This window comes from Podarcis vaucheri (assembly GCF_965113315.1).
Source record: "Podarcis vaucheri genome assembly, chromosome: 12".
In the NCBI taxonomy this organism is placed as follows: domain Eukaryota; kingdom Metazoa; phylum Chordata; class Lepidosauria; order Squamata; family Lacertidae; genus Podarcis; species Podarcis vaucheri.
Window position 1 is genome coordinate 64690801 of NC_138750.1, and position 12623 is coordinate 64703423.

A 12623-nucleotide genomic window follows, 5' to 3' on the forward strand; every position below is an offset into this window, starting at 1 on the left:
TCGGAATAAAATGCCCATTGGCCCCACCAGCACAACTTATATCAATCATTTTAGATTACTAAATATCTACTCCCTTCCTGAAAGCTAAACAATTACTCTTTCCTTTCCTCACCAGCTCAGTTATGGCTTCACAGCCCAGGATCTTGAAGATAAAACACAGTTCCCTTTCGTCTACCAGATGCTCCCCAAAGAAGAAAGTCTGTTCCAGGGGATCGTTGAGTTGCTCCTCCATTTCGGATGGACGTGGGTTGGCCTCTTAGCTGCAGACTATGACAGTGGAGAAAGGTTTGTGAGGACTATGACACCTCTGATGATCAGAAGAGGCATCTGTGTTGCCTTGTCAAAAATATTGGCAGAAGAGGATTTAATTCCACTGAAGAATCCAAGTGAATCTTTTTTAAGAGAGAGACAAGTAGGGGTATTTGTTTGCTATGTAACTGATACAGTGGGAATATTATTAATAATAGAAATATGTACGTATTATGAGAAGGAAATAGGGGCAAAAGTCTGGATCACAACAGCTTTTCTGGGCATCAGCTCTGGCTTGATATTGCCTCCTACACTCTTCCAGCACATTCATGGCTCTCTCTCTTTTGCAATTAAGACCAGAATAAGGAGCACCAAACGTGGTTACGATGAATCACTGTCCAGTCTTCTTATCCATTTTTTGGATGAAGTATTTAACTGTTCATATGCAAAGCATGTTTTATCCTCAAAAGGCTGGATAAGATGCAGAGAGAAGAAGGAACGGGAGTCTTTGCCCCAAGGGGAGATTGAGAGAGTCCTGTCTGCAGACAGCTATGGCACTTACATCAATGTTCAAGCGGCAGCCCAGGCCTTAAATGCTGCGTTTTCATCTAGACCACGACGGATGCTGATGGTGGGAGAAGGAGCCCAATGGGAACAGGGAAGGCTTCAGCCATGGCAGGTGATTTTATTGTCGTTTGTATTAATCTAATTTTGTACAGCTCCTTGCTCCAAGTGAGGAACAATGAAATGCTGCTGTTTTCCCTGTCATTCCAGCTCCACCTTTTCTTAAAAGAAATCCAGTGTTTGAATACCTCCAGGGGCACAATATGTTTGGATGAGAATTGGGAGCTGCCTCCTGACTTTGATATTCTGAATTGGGTGATGTTTCCCAATGAGTCTCGTGCTCTAGTGAAGATTGGCAGTGCAAGGAGAGAGGCATCTACTGGCATCAAGTTCACCATCAACCCAGAAGCCATTGAGTGGCCTGAGAAGTTTCACAAGGTAGGGGATGTTACCGAGGAAGAAGGCTAGGAGATCCTGCTCATGCTCTTCCTGGAGCCACTCCTGCAAAAGGGGGACCAATGGTGTCCTTTCCACCCAGTTTCAGCTGCCAGCGCTGCTCCTTCTTGCCACAGCAGCTGAGAGGGGAGAGGAATCTGGAGGCTCAAGAATGCGCCAGCGCCCAGGCATCCTGAGAAAAGGCAGACTATGTTTCCCAGCCAGGTCCCTCTCAGTCCACCTGGGGAGGAAAGAAAGCAGCACCCAGTCGTCTTCTCTTCTCTTCTCTTCTCTTCTCTTCTCTTCTCTTCTCTTCTCTCTTCTTCTTCTTCTTCTCTCTCTCTCTCTCTCTCTCTCTCTCTCTCTCTCTCCTTCTCACACCTTCCACACACCCCAGCATCAAAGGAGGCTGTTTTTTTGTAACTCCCCAAATCTTACACCCAGGCATGTGCACCCTGAGATTTGACATGTGGGAGAATCCGAAGTTTGGCAAAACCACATTAGAGATCTAAACAGCCAATTGGTACAATAAAACCTCAAATATTTAATACTGCCTTCTAAATGTCAGCTAGTTATTTATTTCCCTGACATCTTATGGGAGGTTGTTCCACAGGGAGGGTGCCACCAATGAGAAGGCCCTCTGCCTGGTTCCTTGTAACCTCACTTCTCACAGGGAAGGAACCGTCAGAAGGCCCTCGGAGCTGGAACTCAGGGTCAGGGCTGGAGAATGGTGCTTCTATGCAAAAAGTGGATGAGGTCAGGGGGACAAGAAATCCTGTTGGGTGATTACCAAACTATGTGGGTGAAATCCAGACACACAAATACCCCTAATGCACCTACTTTCCCTCTCCCTGTATCATTTTTATTGATTCTCCATGCACCTTCTTATCTTCATGGTTAGGCCGTGCCTCCTTCCAGGTGCAGCAAAATATGTCAACCTGGATTTGCAAAGGTGGTTCCAGAAGGAAAGCCTGTTTGCTGCTATGCTTGTCATCCATGTGCGGAAGGAACCATGTCCAACCAAAAAGGTGGGTGAGAAGGATTACAAGAGAGGGAACATTTTTGCCCTTTGCAAAAAAGGAACAAAGAATTGCTTGTCACTCTTTACCTCTTTACACATTCTTATTTCCGGAGCACAGGTGGTCATAGATGTAAGGGATGCTGAAGCCACTCTTTTCCTCTTCCTCAGATGCAGAACGTTGCACCAAATGCCCAGAAGATCAGCATCCAAGCAACGACAGAGATCAATGTGTCTCCAAGATTATCACCTTCCTGGCTTATGAAGAACATCTGGGGATCACCTTAGCTTCCATTGTCCTCTTCTTATCTTCTACAGCAGGCATTGTGTTAGGAATCTTCATTAAAGACAAAGAAACCCCAATAGTCAAAGCCAACAACCGGGACCTCTCCTACATCCTGCTCGCCTCCCTTCTGCTTTCCTGTTTGTCCTCCTTCCTCTTCATTGGGCAACCAAGAATAGCGACCTGCCTCCTCCGACAAACGGCCTTCAGCATCATCTTCTCCGTTGCTGTTTCTTCTGTCTTGGCCAAGACCATCACGGTGGTGCTGGCCTTCCTGGCCACAAGGCCAGGGAACAGGGTGAGGAGATGGCTAGGGAAGAGTCTGGCCACCTCCATTGTCATCTCCTGTTCTGGTGTGCAAGTTCTCATCTGCACCATCTGGCTGGGCTCTTCTCCCCCATTCCCAGAGTCCGACATGCACTCCCAGGCGGAAGAGATCATCTTGCAATGCAACGAAGGCTCTGTGGCCATGTTTTATGTTGCCCTTGGCTACCTGGGCTTCCTGGCTGCCATCTGCTTCACGGTGGCTTTCCTAGCCAGGAAGCTGCCTGGCTCCTTCAACGAAGCCAAGCTGATCACCTTCAGCATGCTGGTCTTCTGCAGTGTTTGGGTGTCTTTTGTGCCCACCTACCTGAGCACCAAGGGGAAGTACATGGTGGCCGTGCAGATCTTCTCTATGTTGGCCTCCAGTGCTGGGCTCCTGGGCTGCATCTTCCTCCCAAAGTGCTACGTTATTCTGCTGAGGCCTGATCTGAATACAAAGGAGCACCTGACCACAAGGACTTAAGATGGCATTGGATTCTTACAGTATTCCATGTTGATTCTACCCAGCACTGCAGAAAGGAAACGCACATAGTAGTTTTTGGATTAACGCTCCATCGATATAAATCTCTCTTCATTTTGCATAAATCATGAATGATGAAAATGAACCTATAATAACTGCTATGACTACAAGCTCCTTGGACTTAAATCAGGAAGGTGGGAAGAGTGAGGCCAATGTTGGAATATTCTAGAAGAAACATGAAAACAGTCTTAAACAACTTGCTAGGCAATGGAAAATTTCCCCAACAACTGTTGTCCTTATTAGACATGTGGGTCTGGGTCAGTGTAAATGAGCAAGTGAATAGGTCAGCATTAGGTCTCTAGCTGGATGGCTAAAAGAAGAAAAGATTATGTTGCTTTATTTGTTTTTATTTATTAGTCACCAGTGTAAATAGAAAAGACTCTGAGAAACAGAACCAAATGGTGTCTATTCCTGTAATGAGAATTTCACTAAAACATAGCTGGAATGCTGCTGCTGCTGCTGCTGTAAAGAAGTAAAAGATGCAGAAAACAATTTCTGTAAAAGGAACTCTCCTGCAGAAATGAAAACCCAAGAGTAGATGCTCACGCACCAGCAAGGTTATGGGCCCAGATCCGAATGTTCCAGATCCGAATGTTCCAGGACCGGATGTCTCAATACTGGGTGTTCTAGAGCTACATGTTCCAGAGAATCCAGAGTACAGAACTGTGTGAGCTCTACATGGGGTGAGCTTTGTGGTTACAGAAAGTCCTGCTTGCTTCAGTTCCAGCCTCTCAGGTTCTTTCTCTTGTCTCCTGGTCTAGAGCAGCTGAAAGAGTTGCAGAGAAGGCTCAAGGTCCGCAAAACACTCAACTTTTTTTTAAGAGTGTGTCAGGGACTGGGTGGGGCGGGGAGGGATGGTGGAGACCGACTCCTCAGACTGAGCCTTCCAGAGAAGAAGAAGACAGTTCAGGATTACAAGAAGGGTTTGAGGAAGATCACACCTCAGAGGCAGATGGGGGGAAAGTTGGGAAATAATGGGAGAGAAGGAAGAAGAAGAAGAGGGGGGGGCAGCTAACAGACACAGTGTCTTTAGAAAGGCCCCCTCCCAGAACCCGGCAGGCATTGAAAGTAGGAGAGCAGAGAGCTCAGAGACAGAGGACACAACTCAGCAACCGTAGTGATGATGCATTGCGGGAGATTGGGGAGGGGGTGGAGACTCATTCGGAGCAAGGCCATTACTCCAAGCAGCTGCATTTCTAAGCCTCTCTGTGTGAATTATTGAATAAAAAGCATTGGAAAGAACTTCCACTTATTCGTTTCTGGCAACCTACCGTGGGGGATTGGAACCTCGGATGCCTGACATTTCCTGCCCTTTGGCACGTTCCTGGAGCACCTCCTCAGTTTCCTGTGCATCAATGCAGCTATTATCCCCTGTGCCAGGTGCTCTTCTATCCGTGAGGTCTCCCTCCGCCTCAAGTTCTAGTTGGAACCTTTCCTGAACAGGTCTGCAAGACTCTTAGCAAACACATTCTTGCCAACTGCTGTGAGGTGCAGCCCATCTCTTGCTAGAAGTCCTACCTCAAGGCAGTGGAGTCCTACCAGTGTGGTGTAGTGGTTAAGAGCGGTAGACTCGTAATCTGGTGAACCAGGTTCGCTTCCCCACTCCTCCGCATGCAGCTGCTGGGTGACCTTGGGCCAGTCACACTTCTCTGAAGTCTCTCAGCCCCACTCACCTCACAGAGTGTTTGTTGTGGGGGAGGAAGGGAAAGGAGAATGTGAGCCGCTTTGAGACTCCTTCGGGTAGTGATAGAGCGGGATATCAAATCCAAACTCCTCTTCTTCATCATCATCCTGCACCCTGTGCTCACAGTGGCCAACCGATGCCTCAACTGAAAGTCCTGGCTGGACCTGAGCGCAGCGGACTTCTCCCCTGGGGAGGCAGAGCACAGCCATCCTGGCTAGTAGCCTTTTAAAGCTTTAACAACCCCCCAGCTCCGTGAGAAATTGTGAGCAGCTCTGGGGAGGCTCCTGTCCTGCTTGCCACATTTGCAACTGTGAGGTGCACTGTTGTTCTAGTTCAGCCTTTCTCCACCTGTGGGTCCCCAGTTGTTGTTGAACTACAACTCCCATCACCCCTAGCTAGCCACGCCAGAGCTCAGGGATGATGGGAGTTGTAGTCCAACAACATCTGGGGACCCACAGGTGGAGAACTGCTGTTCTAGTTGGACCCTTGGTCCGATAACAGCTGCAGGGCTCTCCTTAGGTACTTGTGAGCAATGTTCAAACTCCCCCACCCCACAAACATTGACCTATGCCAAACTTTGGAGAAACATACTGCAAACATGTTTTTCTCCAGCTCTGCACCCGCTGCTTGAGCCAGACAAGAGGCTAGAAAGTTATTGAGGTCTTGAACCGTCTTCCACTTATAATGATCATAATCATAGTGATTTCTTCTCCTCAAAGCTCAAGAGATATTGCTGGAGATTGCCTAAGCATCAGAATCCTGTACAGGGAATTTTTAAAATGTTTTATGCTTTATTGCTTTTATAGATGTTGGAAGCCACCCAGAGTGGCTGCAGCAACCCAGTAAAATAGGTGGGGTATAAATAGTAAAGTTATCATTAGGAAATGGGACACCCCTATTTTCATCGGAGAAATGTTGGAGGGTATGTAATCCCTCCAGGTCTCAGGGGCCACTGCAGCCCAGTGGGGGGACACTGGGGAACTGGCTGAACTGGGGTCCTTCTAGTCCAATCCAGACAAGATATAGAGGGAGCTCTTGGAAGAGGGAGTGAATGACGGTGTTTTCTTTCCTTTTTAGGCTTGCTGGGTGCTGCAATGGCCTGAGGAAGAGACAGCCCCCCCCCATCTCCTGCAGGGCCCTTGAAAGAAAAACCTCATAAGCTCTTCCTGCCACAATGGCTAAGCCTGCCTCAGTTTCCTTCCCCAAGACCTTTGAGGAACCTGGGGGTGCAGAATGGGGAACCCCAAATAGAGCTTAGGCTCCTGGCAGATGGGGAAAGAAGCATTATATGGCACCATATTTTTTGCTCTATAAGACGCACTTTTTCCCTCCTAAAAAGTAAGGGGAAATGTGTGTGCGTCTTATGGAGTGAATTCAGGCTGTGCATCTATCCCAGAAGCGAGAACAGCAAGAGGAATCGTGAAAGCAGTGATCCCTCTCGCTGTTCTAGCTTCTGGCTTAGTCCCTCAGTCCCTTCCCCCACCTCCCGGAAAAGCCCCCAAGAGCTGTGCTCCCTTTCACGAGCCGCGTGGAGCGTGTGTGCGGCTCTTAGGGGCTTTTCCCTTCTCCCTCCTCGGGGAAAAGCCCCCAAGAGCCGCACACACGCTCCACGCGGCTCGTGAAAGGGAGCGCTGGGCAGAGCCTGGGATGCAGACAGGCTCTGCTCAGCGCTCCCTTTAAAGGATTTTTTTTTTCTTGCATTCCCCCTCTAAAAACTAGGTGCGTCTTATGGAGCGAAAAATACGGTCTCTTTCTGGTGAAGTTTATGAATCGCCTTGAAGGTCGTCCAGTGCTTGATGCACCATGGAACCACGGGGGTGGGGGCCTAAAAAAAGGAGTGCAGGGAAGCTGAGATTCTCTTGGTCCTCAGAGGACAAAGATTGGTGTGTGCAGAGATGAGGGCAGATGACACCATGGAAACCCTACTGGTCTTGGGGGGGCCCTTGCAGCTGGATTGCATGGAGCCAGACCCCTGCCAATGGGTCCCAACACAAAGGAGCTCTTTGTGTGGTGTGGGGTCTATTTCCCTTTCCTTCCCCCTTGCCCTTCTGATCACCACATGGCATCTAGACCCCATGATCCTCTCCCCTTGATCGCTATTCCCGTTCCTTTCCTAAAACCTCCCATTTCTTGAGATGCTGATTTAGCCTGATTGGAAATTTCTGACCCATAGAGCTACGGTGGTAGAGCACCCTCTGCCTTTGTTGGGGTGGGAACAGGACAGGACGACTCTGGTTTGGCTTCCTGCTCTTTGGGCTCAGCTGGGAAATTGCCCTCTGAAGAGGACAAATCTTGGGGTCTGCTACTTAAAGCATTTCCCAACTTTGCCAGAGTCTAGACCTGCAGATTCCTGGATCGGTCAGAAAACAAGAGATTTCAACCAAGCCGATGGAGCAGATCTGCAGCCAAAGGCCTAAGCCTTTATTTGTTGCAACAAAGGTCTCAACCTTGAAGGCGAGCAAAGAAGAAGCCCAAAACAAAGATTACATGAGGCTTTTAAGTTCCCCCAATTTCCCATAATACATTTCACACAGTGTCATCAAAACATCATGGATATGTCACAGAAGAGGAGTGATGTCAGGCAGAAATCTGAGATCCAGACATGCCCTTCTCAATCATACATTGTTACAACATGTATCTCACAAAGACAAATTAAAGTATTTACATTAGGATTGCCATATCTCAATAAGTAAAAATCCGGACGCAAAAGCTGTTGAGTTTGTTCTGCAAAATCTCAAAAAATGGAAGTTGTGAGCTATTTTTAAGGAAATTTGCCAAAATCTACACTACTGACACGGGTTGCCATATGTCCAAATTTTCCTGGACATTTTAGCAATTTCTGCCCGGACGCTGTTACCAAATGCCAATTCTGGCTATCTCCAATAAATTTTGGACATATGGCAGCTCTAACTTACATGTCCCTTTGACCTTCAAACTTGGAAGAAGTGTGCATGCGCACGAAAGCTCATATCAATAACAAACTTAGTTGGTCTCTAAGGTGCTACTGGAAGGAATTTTTTTATTTTGTTTTGACTATGGCAGACCAACACAGCTCCCTACCTGCCTTGAGAGAGTCTTTAAACCTCTTTTGTTAACCACCAGCATTACACTTTCCATTTTTAAGCTCAGAATAGAGGAGTGCTTTGGAAGACAGTAACCAGGCATCTGATCAACATGACCAGTCCAACAAAGTTGATGTTGAATTATTGCTTTGACACTGGTGATCTTTGCTTCTTCCAGTACACTGACATTACTTCGCCTGTCTTCCCAAGTGATGTGTAACATTTTTCAGAGACACCGTTGATGGAATCTTTCAGAGTTGGAGATGGCATTTGCAAGTGGTCTACGTTTCACAAGCAGACAGTAAGGTTGGCAGTACAATAGCTTTGTAAACAAGCGTTTTGGTTTCCCAGCGAATGTCCCGGTCCTCAAACACTCTGCACTTCAATCGGTAGAAAGCCACACTTGCAGAGCTCAGGTGGTGCTGGATTTCAGCCTCAATGTTGGCCCTTGTGGAAAGATAACTGCCAAGTAGGAGAAGTGATTGACATTTTCCAGTGTTACACCATTGAGTTGAATTTGTGGCGCTGAAGAGGGGATGCTTTGTACTTGTTGGTGCAGCACTTTGGTTTTTTGGATGTTGAGCGATAGGCCAAGCTTTTCGTAAGCTTCTGCGAAGATATTTAGGATGGTTTGGAGGTCATCCTTTAAGTGTGCGCACACTACGTTGTTCTCCGCATCCTGAAGCTCCATGATGGAAGTTAATGATAATGATAATAATTATAATTATACCCCACCCATCTGGCTGGGTTTCCCAAGCTACTCTGGGTGACTCCCAAAATAATAATAATAATAATAATAATAATAATAATAATAATAGATCAAACATTAAAAACTTCCCTAAACAGGGCTGCCTTGAAAAAATCAGGTAAATTTATTTCTTTGACATCTGATGGGAGGGCGTTCAGCCTGCTCAGATTAAAGAGCTTTCCATCTGTTTGATATATGATTTCTACTCAAGTGGGAAGTATCCCTTCGACAAAGTGTAATCTGGTCCCTCTGTTGGGACCAGGACACCTGGTTTGGTAACTGGGAGGCGTATCCTGAGTATGCGGTGGTCCATCTCAGAGATTATGGCAAACTGTAAGCTGCCCATGTCATGGTTCTTGTCCCCTCCGCCATTGGAATGAGGTGAATCGGTCAAACGGGTTTTTGTGTTAATTTATTCAATTTCCCTGTAGACTAATCTTGTACAGTATTGGGTGATATTGTGAACTGGTATTTTCCCTTAGTTCGCTTTAGGCCATGGCGGCAATTATCACCTCAGTGGGGAGCCACTTGCCTGGGATTTGCAAGGTCCGAGCTCAGGTTTTGCAGATGCAACGGTTGCAGAGCCTGATAGAATTAATCTTCTCCAGTCGTGGCCACTCTTCTGTAGGCAGATCTCACATGTGATTGGCCAGCTGTCCATTAAATTTTGTTTTATTTAGTTTTCAAAAGGTTACATACTTTACTATCAACAATACTTTTAATTTATCCATTGACCTGCTCTCCCCTCCTCCATGAAGTTCCACATTTATCCTTTAATGCTGCATATTTTAACTTACAACACTCCTCATGTACATCCTGAGTTATTAGCCTTAATGTCTTTCTACTGTTGCTCATATTTCAAATCCTACTCACGTTTTCATGCAATTATAATGGTTCTTTAGCTATTCTATGAAAGATTTCCCATCCTCAAAGACTGTTTCATCATTTTTATCTTTTAAGTTTTGCTGTTGGCTTTGCCAGTTCTGCACACTCCCATCATTCTAATAAGCCGTTCTTCCTTTGTTGGAACAACTTTCTCTTTCCATTTTTGAGCATAAAAATGTATGTCATTGCATACATAAACAAATTTATCAATTGTTTTGGTATATCCTAACAGTTTCTATAATCCCTAAAAGAAAAGCTTTTTTACAAGTCCACCACATATGGAATGTTCTTTCTGTTGTTTTACATTTCCAACACACACTTGACTTTGTTTTATACATTTTGGCTAATTTATTTGCTGTTGTATACCATCTATAAATCTTCATATCATTTTCTCTTAGAAGTATAGCAAGCTGTGAATTTCCCACAAAGCCAGTTCTATATTACGTCTTAAGTCTCTTGCCCAATGTATCATTACTGCTTTAACCAAGTCATCCTTTGATTCCCATTCTAAAAGTATTTATACATTTTTGAAATTAACTTCTCATTATCTTCCAATGGACTCCTTCCAAGCCATTCACGATACCTTTCTTAAATATTTTGTTAGCTTGATAATATTGGAAGCAGTCTTGTACTCAGTCCTTGATATCTTCTGGTTTTTTGAGTTTAAAACCAGCATCAGCAAAAGTCAATATATCTCTATAGGTACCCCATTTCCTTTCCATATGAGTTTCCTTTTGGGTACTTGCTTTGATGGGGGGAGCCATGACAGTGTTTTCCTTCCCAACAAATTCTCACCCAAACACCAGAGAGACCATGGGTAGGCAAACTAAGGCCCGGGGGCCGGATCCAGCCCAATTGCCTTCTAAATCCAGCCTGCAGACGATCCGGGAATCAGTGTGTTTTTAGATGAGTAGAATGTGTCCTTTTATTGAAAATGCATCTCTGGGTTATTTGTGGGGCGTGCCTGGTGTTTTTACACGAGTAGAATGTGTGCTTTTATTTAAAATGCATCTCTTGAGTTATCTGTGGGGCATAGGAATTAAGTTTTTTTTCCCCTTCAAAATATAGTCCCGCACAAGGTCTGAGGGACAGTGGACTGGCCCCCTGCTGAAAAAGTTTGCTGACCCCTGATATAGACTCTTTCTTATACTATGATTCAAAGTCTTTATAAACTTTTATTTCAGCATGCCAGTTACGCATGTCATCCAAATTGCCTACTGTATCCTTCCAAATCTAATAGTCTGACATTTTTAGATGTTACCCATTCTGTTAGCCAACACAAACAGGAGGCTTCATAATATAATCTAAGGTCTGGTAGTGCGAATCCGCATCTTTACTATCCATCAGTTTTTTATATTTAATTATTGGCTTCTTCCCCTGCCAGATAAATCGCAGATGGGGAGGAATCAGATTCTCAGTCCTGCTGGCTCTCCTCCTCTCACACCTCACTCCCGGAGAGTCCTTCATGTTGCTCAGCAAAAGGCCAGACAGGTCCAGAAAAGGAGCTCACCCCCACGTCACAGTCTCCATCTGTTGGGGAGGGCTCCAGAGTGAGAGGCTGGAGGGGGAAGGCACGACCAGAGGTCAGTTTCCAGGAACATCTCAAGCTGAAGGAGTCAAGCCAGGGAGACCCCGCTGTTACTTTCTGTGAATCAAAGTCAATTGCATTCCTAGCCTCCAGCCTTTTCCTGACCTGCGGAGACACGGCATTTCCCTGTCAGCCTTGTGACAATGGGTAAAAATTGTAGGAGATACAACAGTGACCTTACTGTGAGGGTCTCCTATAGACCTCCAAGCCAGACTGAAGACTTGGATGATGCCCTGCAATAGAAGATTACCACATTTGAAAAAGATACAGTAGTCATCTGTTGGAACTCAAATCTGGCCATGAATGGAAGGTCTGACAAATTCCTCTATTGCCTTGCTGATGATTTCATTTCCGAGACGGTGGAAGAAGCAACAAGGGGGTAATCTTTCTTGGACCTGTTCCTCATCAATAGTAAGGAACTGATTGATGAAGCCGAAGTACTTGGAAACTTGGGAGAAAGTGATCATCTCCTGAGTTTCATGATACAGAGGCAAGGGAAAGCGGAGTGTAGTCAGACATCATCATCATTTTTTATACCCCGTCCATCTGTCTGGGTTTCCCCAGCCACTCTGGGCAGCTCTCAGCAGAATATTAATAAAAAGCAATCAAACATCAAACATCAAAACTTCCCTAATCAGGGCTGCGTTCAGATGTCTTCTAAAAGTTCTGTAGTTCTTTATCTCCTTGACATCTGATGGGAGGGCGTTCTACAGGGCAGGGACCACCACCGAGAAGGCCCTCTGCCTGGGTCCCTGTAACTTGGTTTCTCACAGTGAGGGAACTGCCAGAAGGCCCTCGGTGCTGGACCTCAGTGTCCGGGCAGAACGGTGGCGGTGGAGATGCTCCTTCAGGTCTACTGGACCAAGGCCGTTTAGGGCTTTAAAGGTCAGCACCAACACTTTGAATTGTGTTCGGAAATGTACAGGGAACCAATGTAGGTCTTTCAGGACCGGTGTAATATGGTCTCAGCAGCCACTCCCAGTCCCCCGTCTAGTTGTCGCATTCTGGATTAGTTGCAGTTAATAGGAAACCTTCAAAGGTAGCCCCATGGAGAGCGCATTGCAGTAGTCCATGCACTCTGGACTTTAAGAATGCCAATTTCAAAAAGCCCAGGATACTGGGTGAGATCCCATTGTCAGAAATATTCAGGGAAGGGTGTCCAAGATGGATGGGAGTTTCTAAAAGGAGAAATACTGAAGGCCCAAATGCAGACAATTCCAACCAGAAAGAAAAGTGGGAGGCATCTCAGGAAACTGGTGTGAT

General features: G+C 46.0%; 1 protein-coding gene across 1 annotated transcript; it reads left to right on the forward strand.

Moving 5' to 3' along the window:
• Nucleotides 1-2374: 2374 nt before the first annotated feature.
• LOC309515017 (vomeronasal type-2 receptor 26-like) lies at nt 2375-3792 on the forward strand. Its single transcript, XM_082192604.1, has one exon. The coding sequence runs from the start codon at nt 2407-2409 to the stop codon at nt 3334-3336; it is 930 nt and encodes a 309-aa protein (XP_082048730.1). The 5' UTR covers nt 2375-2406; the 3' UTR covers nt 3337-3792.
• The last annotated feature ends 8831 nt before the right edge of the window (nt 3793-12623 follow it).

Bases quoted from the DNA above. Each gene is read 5' to 3' on its own strand.
- LOC309515017 (XM_082192604.1), top strand. From the start codon at position 2,407: ATGCTGAAGCCACTCTTTTCCTCTTCCTCAGATGCAGAACGTTGCACC.